This window comes from Dipodomys spectabilis, unplaced genomic scaffold, assembly GCF_019054845.1.
Source record: "Dipodomys spectabilis isolate Male_0828 unplaced genomic scaffold, ASM1905484v1 ptg000002l, whole genome shotgun sequence".
In the NCBI taxonomy this organism is placed as follows: Eukaryota; Metazoa; Chordata; class Mammalia; order Rodentia; family Heteromyidae; genus Dipodomys; species Dipodomys spectabilis.
This window is the reverse complement of record NW_024870679.1, coordinates 1,861,894-1,874,729: the sequence shown is the minus strand read 5'-3', so window position 1 is coordinate 1,874,729 and position 12,836 is coordinate 1,861,894. Positions and strand designations below refer to the sequence as shown.

General features: G+C 46.7%; 1 protein-coding gene across 4 annotated transcripts in view; it reads right to left on the bottom strand.

Annotated features, from left to right (window-relative positions):
- Adora3 (adenosine A3 receptor) overlaps positions 1-5,567 on the bottom strand; it is a 37,039-nt gene extending 31,472 nt beyond the window's left edge. For 3 of the 4 annotated variants that reach the window (XM_042683313.1, XM_042683332.1, XM_042683323.1), the window contains exon 1: positions 5,487-5,565. In XM_042683313.1, coding sequence (XP_042539247.1) covers positions 5,487-5,518 — 32 coding nt within the window. In that variant the 5' untranslated portion in view covers positions 5,519-5,565. Of the gene's footprint in view, positions 1-5,486 lie in introns of all 4 variants that reach the window. The other variant, XM_042683348.1, reaches the window with a different exon arrangement.
- Between the last annotated feature and the right edge of the window lie 7,269 nt (positions 5,568-12,836).

Below are 12,836 nucleotides of genomic sequence, written 5' to 3'. Positions count from 1 at the left end.
CGCCACAATAGACTCATGCGACCACAAAGAAAATGACAAGAGAATTTAAGAGTGGGATTCAGCCAGCTGTCTGCACAGACACTGCCTACAAGGAAAGAAGCAAGAACTAAGGGAGGGGAAGGGAGACAAGAATGGACAGAAAATGCCCACACTCAGTCTAATCCTATAGAAGATTCCTTGGCATACCAAATCTCATCCTATGTACTCAAGAGATCAGGGGGCAACTTGTCCCTTTCAACCCAAGCATGTGCCAATACAGCGCAAAACACCTTTCATCCTCCATGGTTAAATTCACACAACCACCCCTATGAGGCAGGTCCCCAAATCTGCAGCTCACAGAGAAGGAAAATGAGCAATTTGAGCAGACTAAGTTGCTGATGAGAATCAGCTAGAGCCTTGCAGCCCCAGCCCTGAACTCTTGGACTTTGCGGGAAGAATAGAGAAGACTCAAGAAGGGTTTTGTTGATCTTATCCTTGACATTTGCCAGTCCTTCACCCATCTTCCCATTTTCATGGCCATTATTTTCCTGGCTTTTTAAGGTTAGTTGAGATCTGGGGATCAAAGCTCAAAGCCAGCCTCAAAGGATGCAAACAACTACATCCATTGAGCACTGGCTTCTACATTACACCACTTGAACTTTTTGTGCACATTTCGGTATTATTTACTTATATGACTGCTTCTCCCGGTAGCTAGTCATCACCTTAAATAAAGTATACATTACTTATCTTTGTCTCTCCTTCCCACTCCCATTTCTTTTTTACAAACACCTAGAGCTTAAAATAGCAGTTAGTACAGAGGAGACCTGTGATAAACTCTAGGCGCAAATATGTAATGCACTATTCCCAGGTCTGTTTTCTTTCCACTTGCAAGAATGGCAACCATCTCTCTGTGTGTTCAGTGAGGAATCGGGAGGGATCTGGGGGACTTCGCCCTCAACAAAAATGGATTGTTTTTTTTTTACATCTTGTAATTTCCATCCTAAACCAGTACAGGTAGGAATACACCATGGGGTGTATTTGAGTCTAGCTAAAGGGGCCCTCCAGGAGAATATCTTGCTTTTACATGGCATTCAGTGACTTCTGCATTTTTACCTAGTGTGGCTCATTTCACTCTCTGTGAGTTAAAATGATGCCTTGCCAACCACCAGTGGCTCGTGCCTATAGCCCTAGCTACTCAGAGGCTGAGATCTGAAGATTGAGGTTTAAAGCCAGCCCCAGGAGACAAGTCCATGAGCCAAAAATGCTGGTGGAAGTATGGCTCTAGCGGTTGAGTGCCAACCTTGAGCAGAAAAGCTAAGCAAGAGTTCAAGGTCCTGAGTTCAATCTCCAGTACCAATAGAGAAATAAAAAAGTGAAATCAAGTAATTCTTCCTCACACATGCAGGCACATGCACATACCATCCTCTTGCTCTGCTAATTTCTGTTAGGCACTTTACAATCAGAACTCATTTATTCATTATCTCGCCCCTGCTTTCCTTTCTTGTCTACTCCATGCTTTAGCTGCAGGACCTGGAACCAGCCCTGGCCCTGGTTGACTGCTTAGCTTGACATGTTGTCCCTCATCAGTGCTCAGGTTGGGTTTCTCAGGACATAGTGGATTTGGAGAGGGAAGGAGTGCCAGAGGAAATGGATGCTCCAGCAGCTGGTTTAAGGTCAAAACTAGAACAGCTGCCAGGTTTCCTGGCTGGCTAACTCCTTCCCTGGCTCATTTCTATTTCTGGTCCCCATCAGTCCAGATTCCCAGCTGAACAGCCTGAAGTGTCCAACCAAGAATTCACTCGATGAGTGTTTCTTTCTGCATGATCATACTTTCTCCTTGGCCAATCGGTCTGACGGTCTATGCAAATAAACCCAGCAGTCGGGTCACTCCACATTGGCAGGGCCTTTTTAAATTGACAGCATCCAGAGTTATGGCCGTTGTGCACAGCTACAGTGAGATGCTTGCCACTCTTGCAAGCACACTAGTGCTTCTCCCTCCAGGTGTCAGGCCTGCTCCACTCTGCACTCACCAAGACACGTGCCGGGGAGGAGAAGTCACTCTCCCTCTGTCCCCAGCCAGCTGTCTCAGAACCTCTTATTTCCAAATAGATAACCTTGGCCATGTTGTTTAATTTCCTAGTGTCTTCAAGATAGTTCTCTGAGGATGGAGTGAAATAGCCCAGGCCCACGGCTGCTGTGGAATCCTGTGTCCCCCTTGGGTAGTCACAAGAAGAGACAGGGACTCTCCAAAGATAGCCATGGAGAGGATGCTTCCATACATGCTGAGCTCAAAGACAATCCCATCAAACCAACCACCCTGCCCCCAACCCTGCAGTCCTCTGTGGGAAGAGATCTTTATTTTTTTCCCCTTTCTTTCCTACTTCCTTCCTTCCTTCCTTCCTTCCTTCCTTCCTTCCTTCCTTCCTACCTTCCTTCCTTCCTTCCTTCCTTTCTTTCTTTCTTCCTTCCCTTCTTCCTTTCTTCCTTCCTTCCTTTCTTTCTTTCTTTTCTTCTTTCAGTCTTCTTTCCTTTCTTCCTTTTCTTTCTTTCTTTTTCATTCTGTCTCTTATTTTTCTTCCTTTCTTATTTTTTCTTGTGTATGTGTGTGTGTGTGTGTGTGTGTGTGTGTGTGTGTGTGTGTGTGTATGTGTTAGGGCTTGAACTCAGGGTCTGTTGTTGTTGTTGTTCAAGGCTAGTGCCCTACCAGTTAAGCCCCAGCTCTCCTTCCAGTTTTTGGTAGTTTATTGCAGGTAAGTCTCATGAACTTTCCCTGTCTAGGCTGGCTTTGAATTTGATCTTCTGATCTCAGCCTCCTGAGTGACTAAGATTACAGGTGGGAACCACCAGTGCCCACTGGAGGAGATCTTTTATGGTTCCTTATTTCCCAACAGGGCTCCTGGCTTCAGAAACTGGACACATCCCACAAAGACAAAAGGAAGTGAAGGCTTCCTCTCCCTCATCCCCAGTTGACTGGGCGAGGCTGATCAGCGGGAGAAGGGCTGCAGGCCTGGTTCCCCAGTAGCATTCTCCCTTCTTTGTAAGCCCGGGGTCTATCATTGGGCAGTCTCTAGGTATGTAAGCTGCTTGGCCACAAGCGCTACTCAGAACAACTCAGTTGCTGCAAGTGAGGCCTGCAAGCGAGGGCGGGATCTCAAGAGTCTGACTATTCAGAGCAATAATTATAGTTTCTGTTTCTCCCTCGTCACTCATTCTGCCGCGCTTGCCAGGTCAGTCAGCATTCCTCGCGGCTGTGAAGGGGCCTCCTCCTGGGCAGGGTGTGAAGATTGCCAAATAACAGCAACTGAGGCTATTACTGTCAGCTCCTGCCAGAACAGCTGCTGTGACAAGCGGGGGACGTGCAGGCCATAATTTCACTCATCTTGGCTCTTGACCTTCAATACCAGACGTCCCCTCATCACTTACTAACCCAAGAATCATTCCTGATTTCATAGGGGCGACGCAGTAGAGTTTTCTCTAGCTTGAGAGGGTGGCCTTGTGCTGGGCTATGAAGCCAGGCTCTCTGATCACACGCAGACCTCCCAGAGAACCCCTGTTCTGACCTTGTCTCTCCCTCATGGATGAGTCAACTGGCCTGTTCTGGTCATTCCCAGACACGGCCTCTGTGACCCATGACTTCGGCAGGGCCGACAGAAGTTTGGATCCACACAGATGGTTCAACCCATCCTCACTCTGCCCCAACCCAGTGCCCATGACTAGGTCTTTTTGTGTTGTCCTGGACTTGGCGCACTCTGTTTCCTGCCAATAATGCTTGCTGTTGTTTCTGAGCAGATGGAACAAATGACCAACGTGAACCCCATGCAGTCTGCAACTGGAAACATCTGCAGGGAGGCAGGGGCAGCTGCTGACTGGGGGTGGAGGAGCGGCAGGCTGCTAGAGGGGAGCTGTTGGTAGGGGCTGTGGGAGATGAGCAGAGGATGAGGGCACTATAGAAAGCTACTACCAGGTATAGTACAGGACATATGTAGGTCCCAAGACCACTCTGGGCTTCCCAAAGCCCCTTCTCCTTTTACTTACTGGCTGGAAGAGAACTCTTCCCTGTGTTGACCAAAGGGAAGGTGCTAAATATTATGTTAGCTGCTAAAATCTGTGTAGTCTAGTTGGCTGGATCTTAGAAAACGGTTAAGTCTTGCTGGGCACTGGTGGCTCATACCTGTTAATCCTAGCTACTCAGGAGGCAGAGATCTGAGGCTTGCTGTTCAAATCCAGCCCAGGCAGAAAAGTCTGTGACACTCACCTACAGTTGACCACTAAGAAGCTGGGAGTAGAGATGTGGCTTAAGTGGTAGAGTTCCTGCTTTAATTGAAAAAAGCTAAGCAAGAACATGACTTCCTGAGTTCAAGTTCCAGTACTGGCATGGGTAGGGGAGCAGGCAATCGAGAGAGAAAGGGAGCAAGGGAGGGAGAGAGACTAACTCTCTATTTCACAGAAGATAAACAAACACCTAACAAAGACCTAAAGCAAGTATAGAAAAAGATTAAAAAATCAAATTCAGCCAGGTGCCAGTGGTTCATGCCTGTAATCCTAGCTACTCAGGAGGCTACAACCTGAGGATCCTGGTTCAAAGCCAGCCTGGGAGGAAAAGTCCGTGAGACTCTTATCTCCAATAAACTATTCAGAAAAAAAACTGGGAAGTAGCGCTGTGGCTCAAGTGGTAAGAGTGTTATCCTTGAGAGAAAGAAGCTCAAGGACAGCACCCAGGCTCGGAGTTCAAGTCCCAGAACCGGCACACACACACACACACACACACACACACACACACACACACACACACAAGCACCAGTGACTCAGATCTGTAATTCTGGCTACTTAAGAGTCTGAGATCTAGGGCTGGGAAGGTGGCTCAGTGGTAGAGCGCTTGCCTTGCATGCCTGAAGCCCTGGGTTCGATTCCTCAGCACCACATAAGCAAAAAGAAAAAAGCCGGAAGTGGTGCTGTGGCTCAAGTGGTAGAGCGCTAGCCTTGAGCTGAAGAGCTGAGGGACAGCACCCAGGCCCAGAGTTCAGGCCTCACGACTGGACACCCCCCCCCCAAAAAAAAGAGTCTGAGATCTGAGGATTGCAGGTCAAAGCCAGCCAGAGAAGGGAAATCTATGAGAATCTTATCTCCAATTAACCACCAAAAAGCCAAAAGTGGAGTAATGACCAAGTGGTACAATACTAGCTTTGAGCACAAAAGCTCAAGTACAGTGCTCTTGTCCTGAATTCAAGCTCCAGGATCAGCAAAAAAGAAAAAGATAAAAGAAAAATTAAAGAGTATAGAACCCAGTACCTTCCCTACCCCACTACCCCAATGCGAAAGTGTGCTTGCAGGACACACACACACACACACACATACAGCACTGCCTCCCTTAGAGTTATATTATACTACATTTGAGAGTCATATCTGTCCTAAAGCTAGAGGCCATTCTGAGGACATACTTCTGTGGTGACAGGATGATCATAGCACTCTGGCACAATGCTGGCACGCCATCTACTCCTTTCACTAACCTTGGAACGACCTTCACCACCTTTCCCTTCATCCTTGAAGCAGCCCGATGGCAGAGCTTGTTGTTATTGTCACATCTACTGCTTTTGCAGACAAGGAACTGACATTGAGTAAAGTTATGCAGGGTGCTTCTATGTAGAGCCAGTCTGGCCAATAGGGAGTCACAGGTCCAGCCACTGTGCTCCACAGCCCGGAACAGCTCATTTCATCCAACTGTAACTTTGAGAACTGAGTAATCTTGTTTCCTACAGATGAGGGACACAAGTGCAGAGCTTAGAGTCTTAAGCTCCTAGAGTCAGCTCTTCCACTTCAGAGAAGGGTCCAATCCAAGCATCACCAGTGTGGTTATTTTGGTTACTGTGGTTATAGCTACTCCTGCCTGATGTCACAGAGGCCGCTCTACCAGGAGAGAACAGAGCCTGCAGAGAACAGAGTCTGGTGCTCTGTGCCTTGGAGAGGAAGTACCAGTGTTTTAAACTGTATTCTGGCAGGCCTCAGGCCCCTGTGTTTGATGAGCAAGTAAAAGACCTAAGAGAGTGGGAGAGGACGGGGCTTTCCAGATCTCTGACAGGAATTGAGGACCCTGACCATCTCCTTCCTGAAGTTGACAGCGAAGGAAGTCCCTGCCAGGAGCTAACTGTCCCTTGTATCACAGGCCCTAGCTTAGCTGCCCTTGGGGCCCCTTCCCTGTGGGCTAGGGACCAAAGGAAGCCAGAGGCGACAATGCATAGGGCCTGTGGCTGGGACAGTCCCCCAGAAGTCTCAGCGACGCCAGCTCCTCTCCCCTGCTCTACTATAGTGGGTGGAGGAGGAGAGAGACAGTTGCTGTGAGTCATCCAGGACACAATTTGAGGATGCTGGTGGAGCACCGGCCAGACATGGTCCCCCAAGCGCTCCCTGTGCTGAGGGACACAGGAAGGAGTGTCCCCACACACCACAGAGGTCAGCACATCCCAAGAGCTCCCTGGATGACTGGCTGGGAGACACCTCAACAGCATTCCTGTATTCATCTGGGAGGTGTAGATTGGGCCACAAGACTCCTGAATGACTGATCTGCCTAAGTCCTGTCTGAGGCCAGGACCTGGGCCTGGGGCTCCGAGTTCTCTTATACAGAAGACCAATGGGGTGCATGCTCTGTCTGCTCAGACAATGCTTCTGACCTTTCCTACCCTCACAACCATGTGGTGAGCCATGCCACTATCTACCTGCAGCCGGTCCTCACCTCCTAAGGCCTAGCAGCCCACACCTCTGCAGATCTGGCCTAGGCAGGAAGCTGCTGCTCTCAGGGCATTGGAGGAAGGGGAGTAGGACGCAAGCTGAAAGGAAGTCACAAACATCTGCTTCAAAATAACCCCCTGCGCTGTCTCAGTCATGAGGAGAAGCTTGCCGAGGAGCCAAGTTCTGCTGGTGAGGGTTCAAGGGGATGTCAGCAAGGCTCCGAAGGAGGTGAGTAGAGGCTGAGCTTGGAGCCCACCCTGTGTTTTTATCAGCCTTGGCAAGCCACTATCCAAAACCCTGCTCGCCTTAGAAACTTCCGCCTCAGCCAGCATCTGTTTCCGCTCCTATATTTAAACAACCAGGTTAGTGAACTCTCAAGAGCCTTTCTTCCTGGGAGGAGCAGAGCCTCCTGGCCTTGTGGCCCATTCAGTGCTTCTGCTCAACTTCTGGGTTAGTGGGAGCCTCGGGGGTTCCTGAGGAGACCTTACGACCCATCATTTACGCAGAAAGCATCCAAGTGGGGCCTGCGTGGCCTCTAGGTTGAGGGCGGGAGGGTGTGCAGCTGGAAAGTCCACCCAGATCTTGTCCTAGTAGAAGCAGCATGGAACATATTCCCACACTGGACTGAGTGGAGGGGACCCACAGGATACTCTAGGTGTGTGACGACCCCTGTTTCAGCTCCGGGCCTGAGGGTTGAAGGAGCTGCCTCCGTGTGCAGCGAGGCCTGAAACACATTTAGGCCTGCTGTCTGTTTCAGGCGCCATTCCTACCCTTAGCTGTCTATCTAGAACCAATTCTGATTCTATGGCCTCCTCTGTCCTAGGCAATTGTGATTCCATCTCAACAGACACAGATACAAGCATGCACACATACTAGCCTCAGGAGACATGTGAGGAGAAGAGGGGCGAATCAAAAACCTTTTCGAAAATCTCTCCTTGTGGTGAGTAACCTAATAGCCCATAGCAGCTCCAGGGGTCAGGCCTCAGACATTACCAGGAAATGATCTCGATGCCTGGCCCTGTGCCCCTGTGCTGCATGGCACTGCAGGGTGACTTCTCTGGGTCCAGCAGCCATTACTGGAAGAAAACAGAGAGAGAGAGAGAGAGAGAGAGAGAGAGAGAGAGAGAGAGAGAGAGAGAGAGAGTGTATAGGGAAGGCAATACACCATCTGCGTCCTGTTTCTGTCTCATCTCCACGTACTTGGGCTGTTTTGGCCAGGCAGGAAACAAAGACTGCTTTACACTTATCTTCCTGCTGGGCACTGGTGGGCTCACACCTGTAAACCTCCATACTCAGGAGGCTGGATCTGAGGATGGTCTGGGCAGGAAAGTCTGTGAGGCTCATCTCCAATTAACCATGGAAAGGCTGAAAGTGAAGCTTAGCCTTGAGGAAAAAAAAATCTCAGGGACAGCACCTGTTCCCTGAGTTCAAGCTCCAGCCCCAGCACAAAACAAAACAAAACTTAAAAAAGACTCAAAAATACCTCAGTTGTCCTCATTGCATTAAACACACAGAAATTTTCAACTAATTGAATGTTATATTTTGGGAATTTGACCTGAGTAAATATTTCTGAATTTCAGCCCATGAAATCACAGACTCCAAACCTCAGCCCTGCCACTCAGTGGCCATGTAAGTTAGAACGCATTGATTCAGGGCTGGGAAGGTGGCTCAGTGGTAGAGTGCTTGCCTTGCATGCATGAGGCCCTGGGTTCAATTCCTCAGCACCACATAAGCAAAAAGAACACATTGATTCAGCACCCATGTATTTTATGCCATAAATTTGTATGCAGTACTTCATTGTTTTTATTGTTTTGCAGTCCTGCAGGGCGTCATTCTTGCTAGGTAAATGTTCTACCACTTGACCCATGTTCTAGTCCTTTTCTTCCTAAGTGACCCTTAAGCCATGTGTTTATTAGGCACGTGCTTTATCACTTGAGCCATGCCACCAGTCTGTTTTGCTTTGGCCAGGCTGGCCTCAGTCTGATTCTCCTGCCTGTCTATCTCCTGTGTAGCTGGGATTCTAGGTGTGTACACTATCAGGCAAAATCTGTATACATTATCTATGCATTAGGATTCCTCAACTTTGGCTTCATTGACATTTCAAATTCTTTGGTGTGAGGGACTTTTTGTGTTCTTCTTCATGAAAGCTAGCACTTGGACTGGCTTCGAACCATGATCCTCAGATTTCAGCCTTCTGAATAGCTAGGATGACAGGTGTGAGCCATCAGGGCCCATCTCTATTTGCTCTTAAGCAATAGTATCAATACACCCAGGTTTCCCTCCCCCAAATTGCTCAAATTCTGGATTTACAGCCTCTGGCTGCTACTTACCAGAGCTCAGACTAGAAATAAGACTTTTGGAGCTGAATCAATGATGATCTAGGCCACCCAGCCTAAGCTAAGAATTTAGGGTTTCATTTACAACCCTGTGTCCCAAGAGAGTGTCGCAAGGCTGGGTTTGAGCATGCTCTGTGTTGTTTCTACTGGAACAACTGGGAAAGCCAAGGTCTTGGGGAAAAAAAAAACCCAGCTCTTCAATTTCTCATCTTCACATAGAGCAAAGGCCAGAAGCACAACTCAAATTCTGCCTGATTTTCATCTTCTTTTGGTTCCAGGTTTAATAAAATCTTTATGGACATAAAATGGACCTAATTTGCAAATTACACCACCCCCTGTGACATGGCGGAGAGATGTCTAATTGGAGAAACCACCAGGCACATAATTATCAAGTTGCATTCAGGAACACTAATTCACTGCAGAATTGAGAGTCTTCTAAGCCCAGGCTTCCTTCATCATTTTTCTTGTTCTCTGCTTCCTTCCAATAACTTCATGATTTCCTTCTATTTTTGTTGGGGCCTGTTGTACATGGGTATAATCAGCACAGCTGTACAGTAGCAAATAGGATCTCCTTTCCACCTGTTCTTCAACATATGGACAAAGCTACAAGGTCAGTTCTCTAGGAAACGACTAAGTGCTCACTAAGGTGGGTTTGCTCATAGAGCTTCCTTTTATGGGAGGGAACGGAAGCTAATAGCTGCTGCTCCCGTGTTAGTGAGTCCAAAGACCTTGGCCACCCTTAGTAGTATGTGCAGTCAGCAGTCGGGGAGCTGCTCGCTCAGTGCTCCCCAACGTCACTCATAGTATTTCCCCTGACCGTCGTCATCAGAGAATAATTTTCATAAAAATCATAAAATCAAGCTAGGAAGCTCAGATCTGAGGATCATGGTTCAAAGCAAGTCTGGGCAAGAAAGTTTAAGAGACTCTTATCTCTAATTAACTGTGTTTAAAAAGCTGGAAATGGAGTTGTAGCTCAAGGGGTAGAACACTAGCCTTGAACACAATGCTCAAAGACAACACTGAGGCCCTGAGTTGAAGCCCCAGGACTGGTGTACACATGTGTGGCCAGCACACACACATGCAATGCACACATACACACACAAAATAATTTTAAAAATCCCAAAGAATTAAGGTAGATGTGATATAGGGGTGTATATAAGTGTCAGTCTCCAATCTATGAATTGAATAGATTGGGATTTTGGCATGCGGGGGGGGGGAGGAGGAGGGCGAGAGGGTGCTGGTGCTAGGGTTTGAATTCAGAGCCTAGAGTTCCTTTTTAGCTTTACCACTCAAGGCAGATCCTACACTAATTGAGCCATACCTCCACTCTGGCTTTTTGCTGGTTAAAGGTAAGAATTTCACCTTTGTCTGCCTGGGTTAGCTTTGAACCATGATCTTCAGATTTCAGTCTCCTGCCAGCTCTGCATGGCACTCTGTTTTACAATAAACTCTGTCTCTGTCTCTGTCTCTGTATGTGTGTGTGTGTACTGATCCTGGGGCTTGAACTCAGAGCCTCAGAGCTATCTCTGAGCTTCTTTTGCTCAAGGCTAGCACTGTACCACTTGAGACACAGTGCCACTTCCAGCTTTTTCTGGGTTGCTTATTAAAGTTGTATTTTCCTTTCTATATATTGTTAGATTCAATTTGGTTAAATTTTAAGGAATTATTTTACATTTGTTTAATGAAGAATATTGGTCTATAATTTTTTCTTATACTGTATCTGATTCCTATATCAAAGAAAGGTTGTTTCCACAGAGTAAGTTTGAAATAATATTTTTTTCTGTTTTCTGGAAGAGTTTGTATGGACTTGACCATATTTCTTTCCAACTGAAGTAGATTTCTTTGGAGGCAATATATAAATGATTGATTTTTATCTAACCTGACATTCTCCACATTTTATTTAATATTTAATGTAATTAATCGATATGGTTGGGCTTAACACCTACTACCATGCCAGTTTGTTTTTACTTGTTCTATGTTATTCCTTTCTTTTCTTCCTTCCTCTTTACTGGCAGATACCAGTGGCCTATGTTAATAATCCTAATTTCTCAAAAGGCTGAGATCTGAGGATTAAGGTTTGAACTCAGTAGTTCAGGAAGGAAAGTCCATGAGATTATCTCCAATTAACCACCACAAAAGCTGTGGCTCAAGTGATAAGAACAACAGCCTTGAATGAAAAAGCCGAATGAGAGCACAAGGCCCTGAGTTCAAGCCCCAATAACAGCACTTCCAGCCCCAGTACACCCACAGTGAAAATAAATAGCACATTTCCATGAGTAATGTAGTTTCCATTCATGGAAAAAAAAATACCAGTTTTGGAAAACTACCTCCCTTACAGAATTCTAACTTGTCTTTTCAAGGGATGCAGTAACTTATACCAAGATTGAGCTTGAATTCAAGTCAGTTAAATAATTAACATGAGGTACAAAAGACAAAGAGAAACTGAGCCTAACTGCCCAGATCAGCTTTACTGTGGGAAGATACCATCAGCAGAGAAGCAAGTCTCAGATGCCAATCAGCCATGAATGACAGTCAATGATTCTTTTTTTTTTTTTTCCCAAGAACTGAGTTGAAAGCACAAGGACAGTGTTTTCTTGCCTTCTTCCTGGGTGACAGGGGGGGGGGGGGGGGGGGGAAGGGACAGATTTGTGTGGCTTATTCTACAGATCTTGGAATGCAATGAAAGAAATCCTCCTTCCTGCTTGAGCTAGACCTAGGCATTAATGAGTAACCTCTAGGAGTTCTTGATATTTAGTAGCTGAGTAAATTCAGCTTCTAAAGACACAAGTATAGTGTAAGAAAGATGAACGGGCTGGAAGGTGGCTCAGTGGTACAGTGCTTGCCTTGCATGCATGAGGCCCTGGCTTTGATTCCTCAGTACCACATAAGCAGAAAAAAGCCGGAAGTGGTGCTATGGCTCAAATGGTAGAGCGCTATCCCTGAGCTGAAGAGCTGAAGAGCTGAGGGACAGTGGGCCCAGGCCCAGGACTGGACCAAAAAAAAAAAAAGATGAACAACTAAGGCATTAGGTTTTACAAGGTTAAACTGTTTTTTGTTTTTTTTGGTCCAGTTGTGGGGCCTGAACTCTGGGCCTGGGCGCTGTCCCTCAGCTTTCAGCTCAAGGCTAGTGCTCTACCACTTGAGCCACAGCGCCACTTCCAGCTTTTATCTTTTTGCTTATGTGGTGCTAAGGAATCGAACCCAGGGCCTCAGGTATGCAAGGCAAGTGCTCTACCACCGAGCTACCTTCCCAGCCCCAAAGTTAAACTGTTTATTCCATGGCTCTGTTCACCTATTAGGAGGTGTTTGATTAGATAATAGTTCCCATCTGGTTGCTGTCAGTTTACATCTATAATCCTAGCTACTCAGGAGGCTAAGCTCTGAGGATCATGGTTTGAAGCCAGCATAGGAAAGAAAGTCTTATAAGACTCATCTCCAAGTAACCAGCAAAAAGCCAGAACTGGATCTGCAGATCAGCTGATAGAGCATCAGCCTAGAACAAAAAAGCCAAGTAGGAGTACAAGACTCTGAGTTCAAGCCCCAGGAAAGAACAAAGAAAGGAAGGAAGGAAGGAAACCATACTTTCAGGTGAAAGGTCAACCTACGATAAAGTATAATTTTTATGTCTGAAGTCAAACAAACCTGGGATTCAAATCACCCTGATTCTCAGTCTTGTGCATTCACCAGATGGTAATAAGCCCTACTGCAGCATTTGTTGAGAGAAACATTCAACATGGTATTGGTACATAGTATTCACTCAGCAAGCATAGCTATGATAGCTGTGTGGGGAAGAAACAA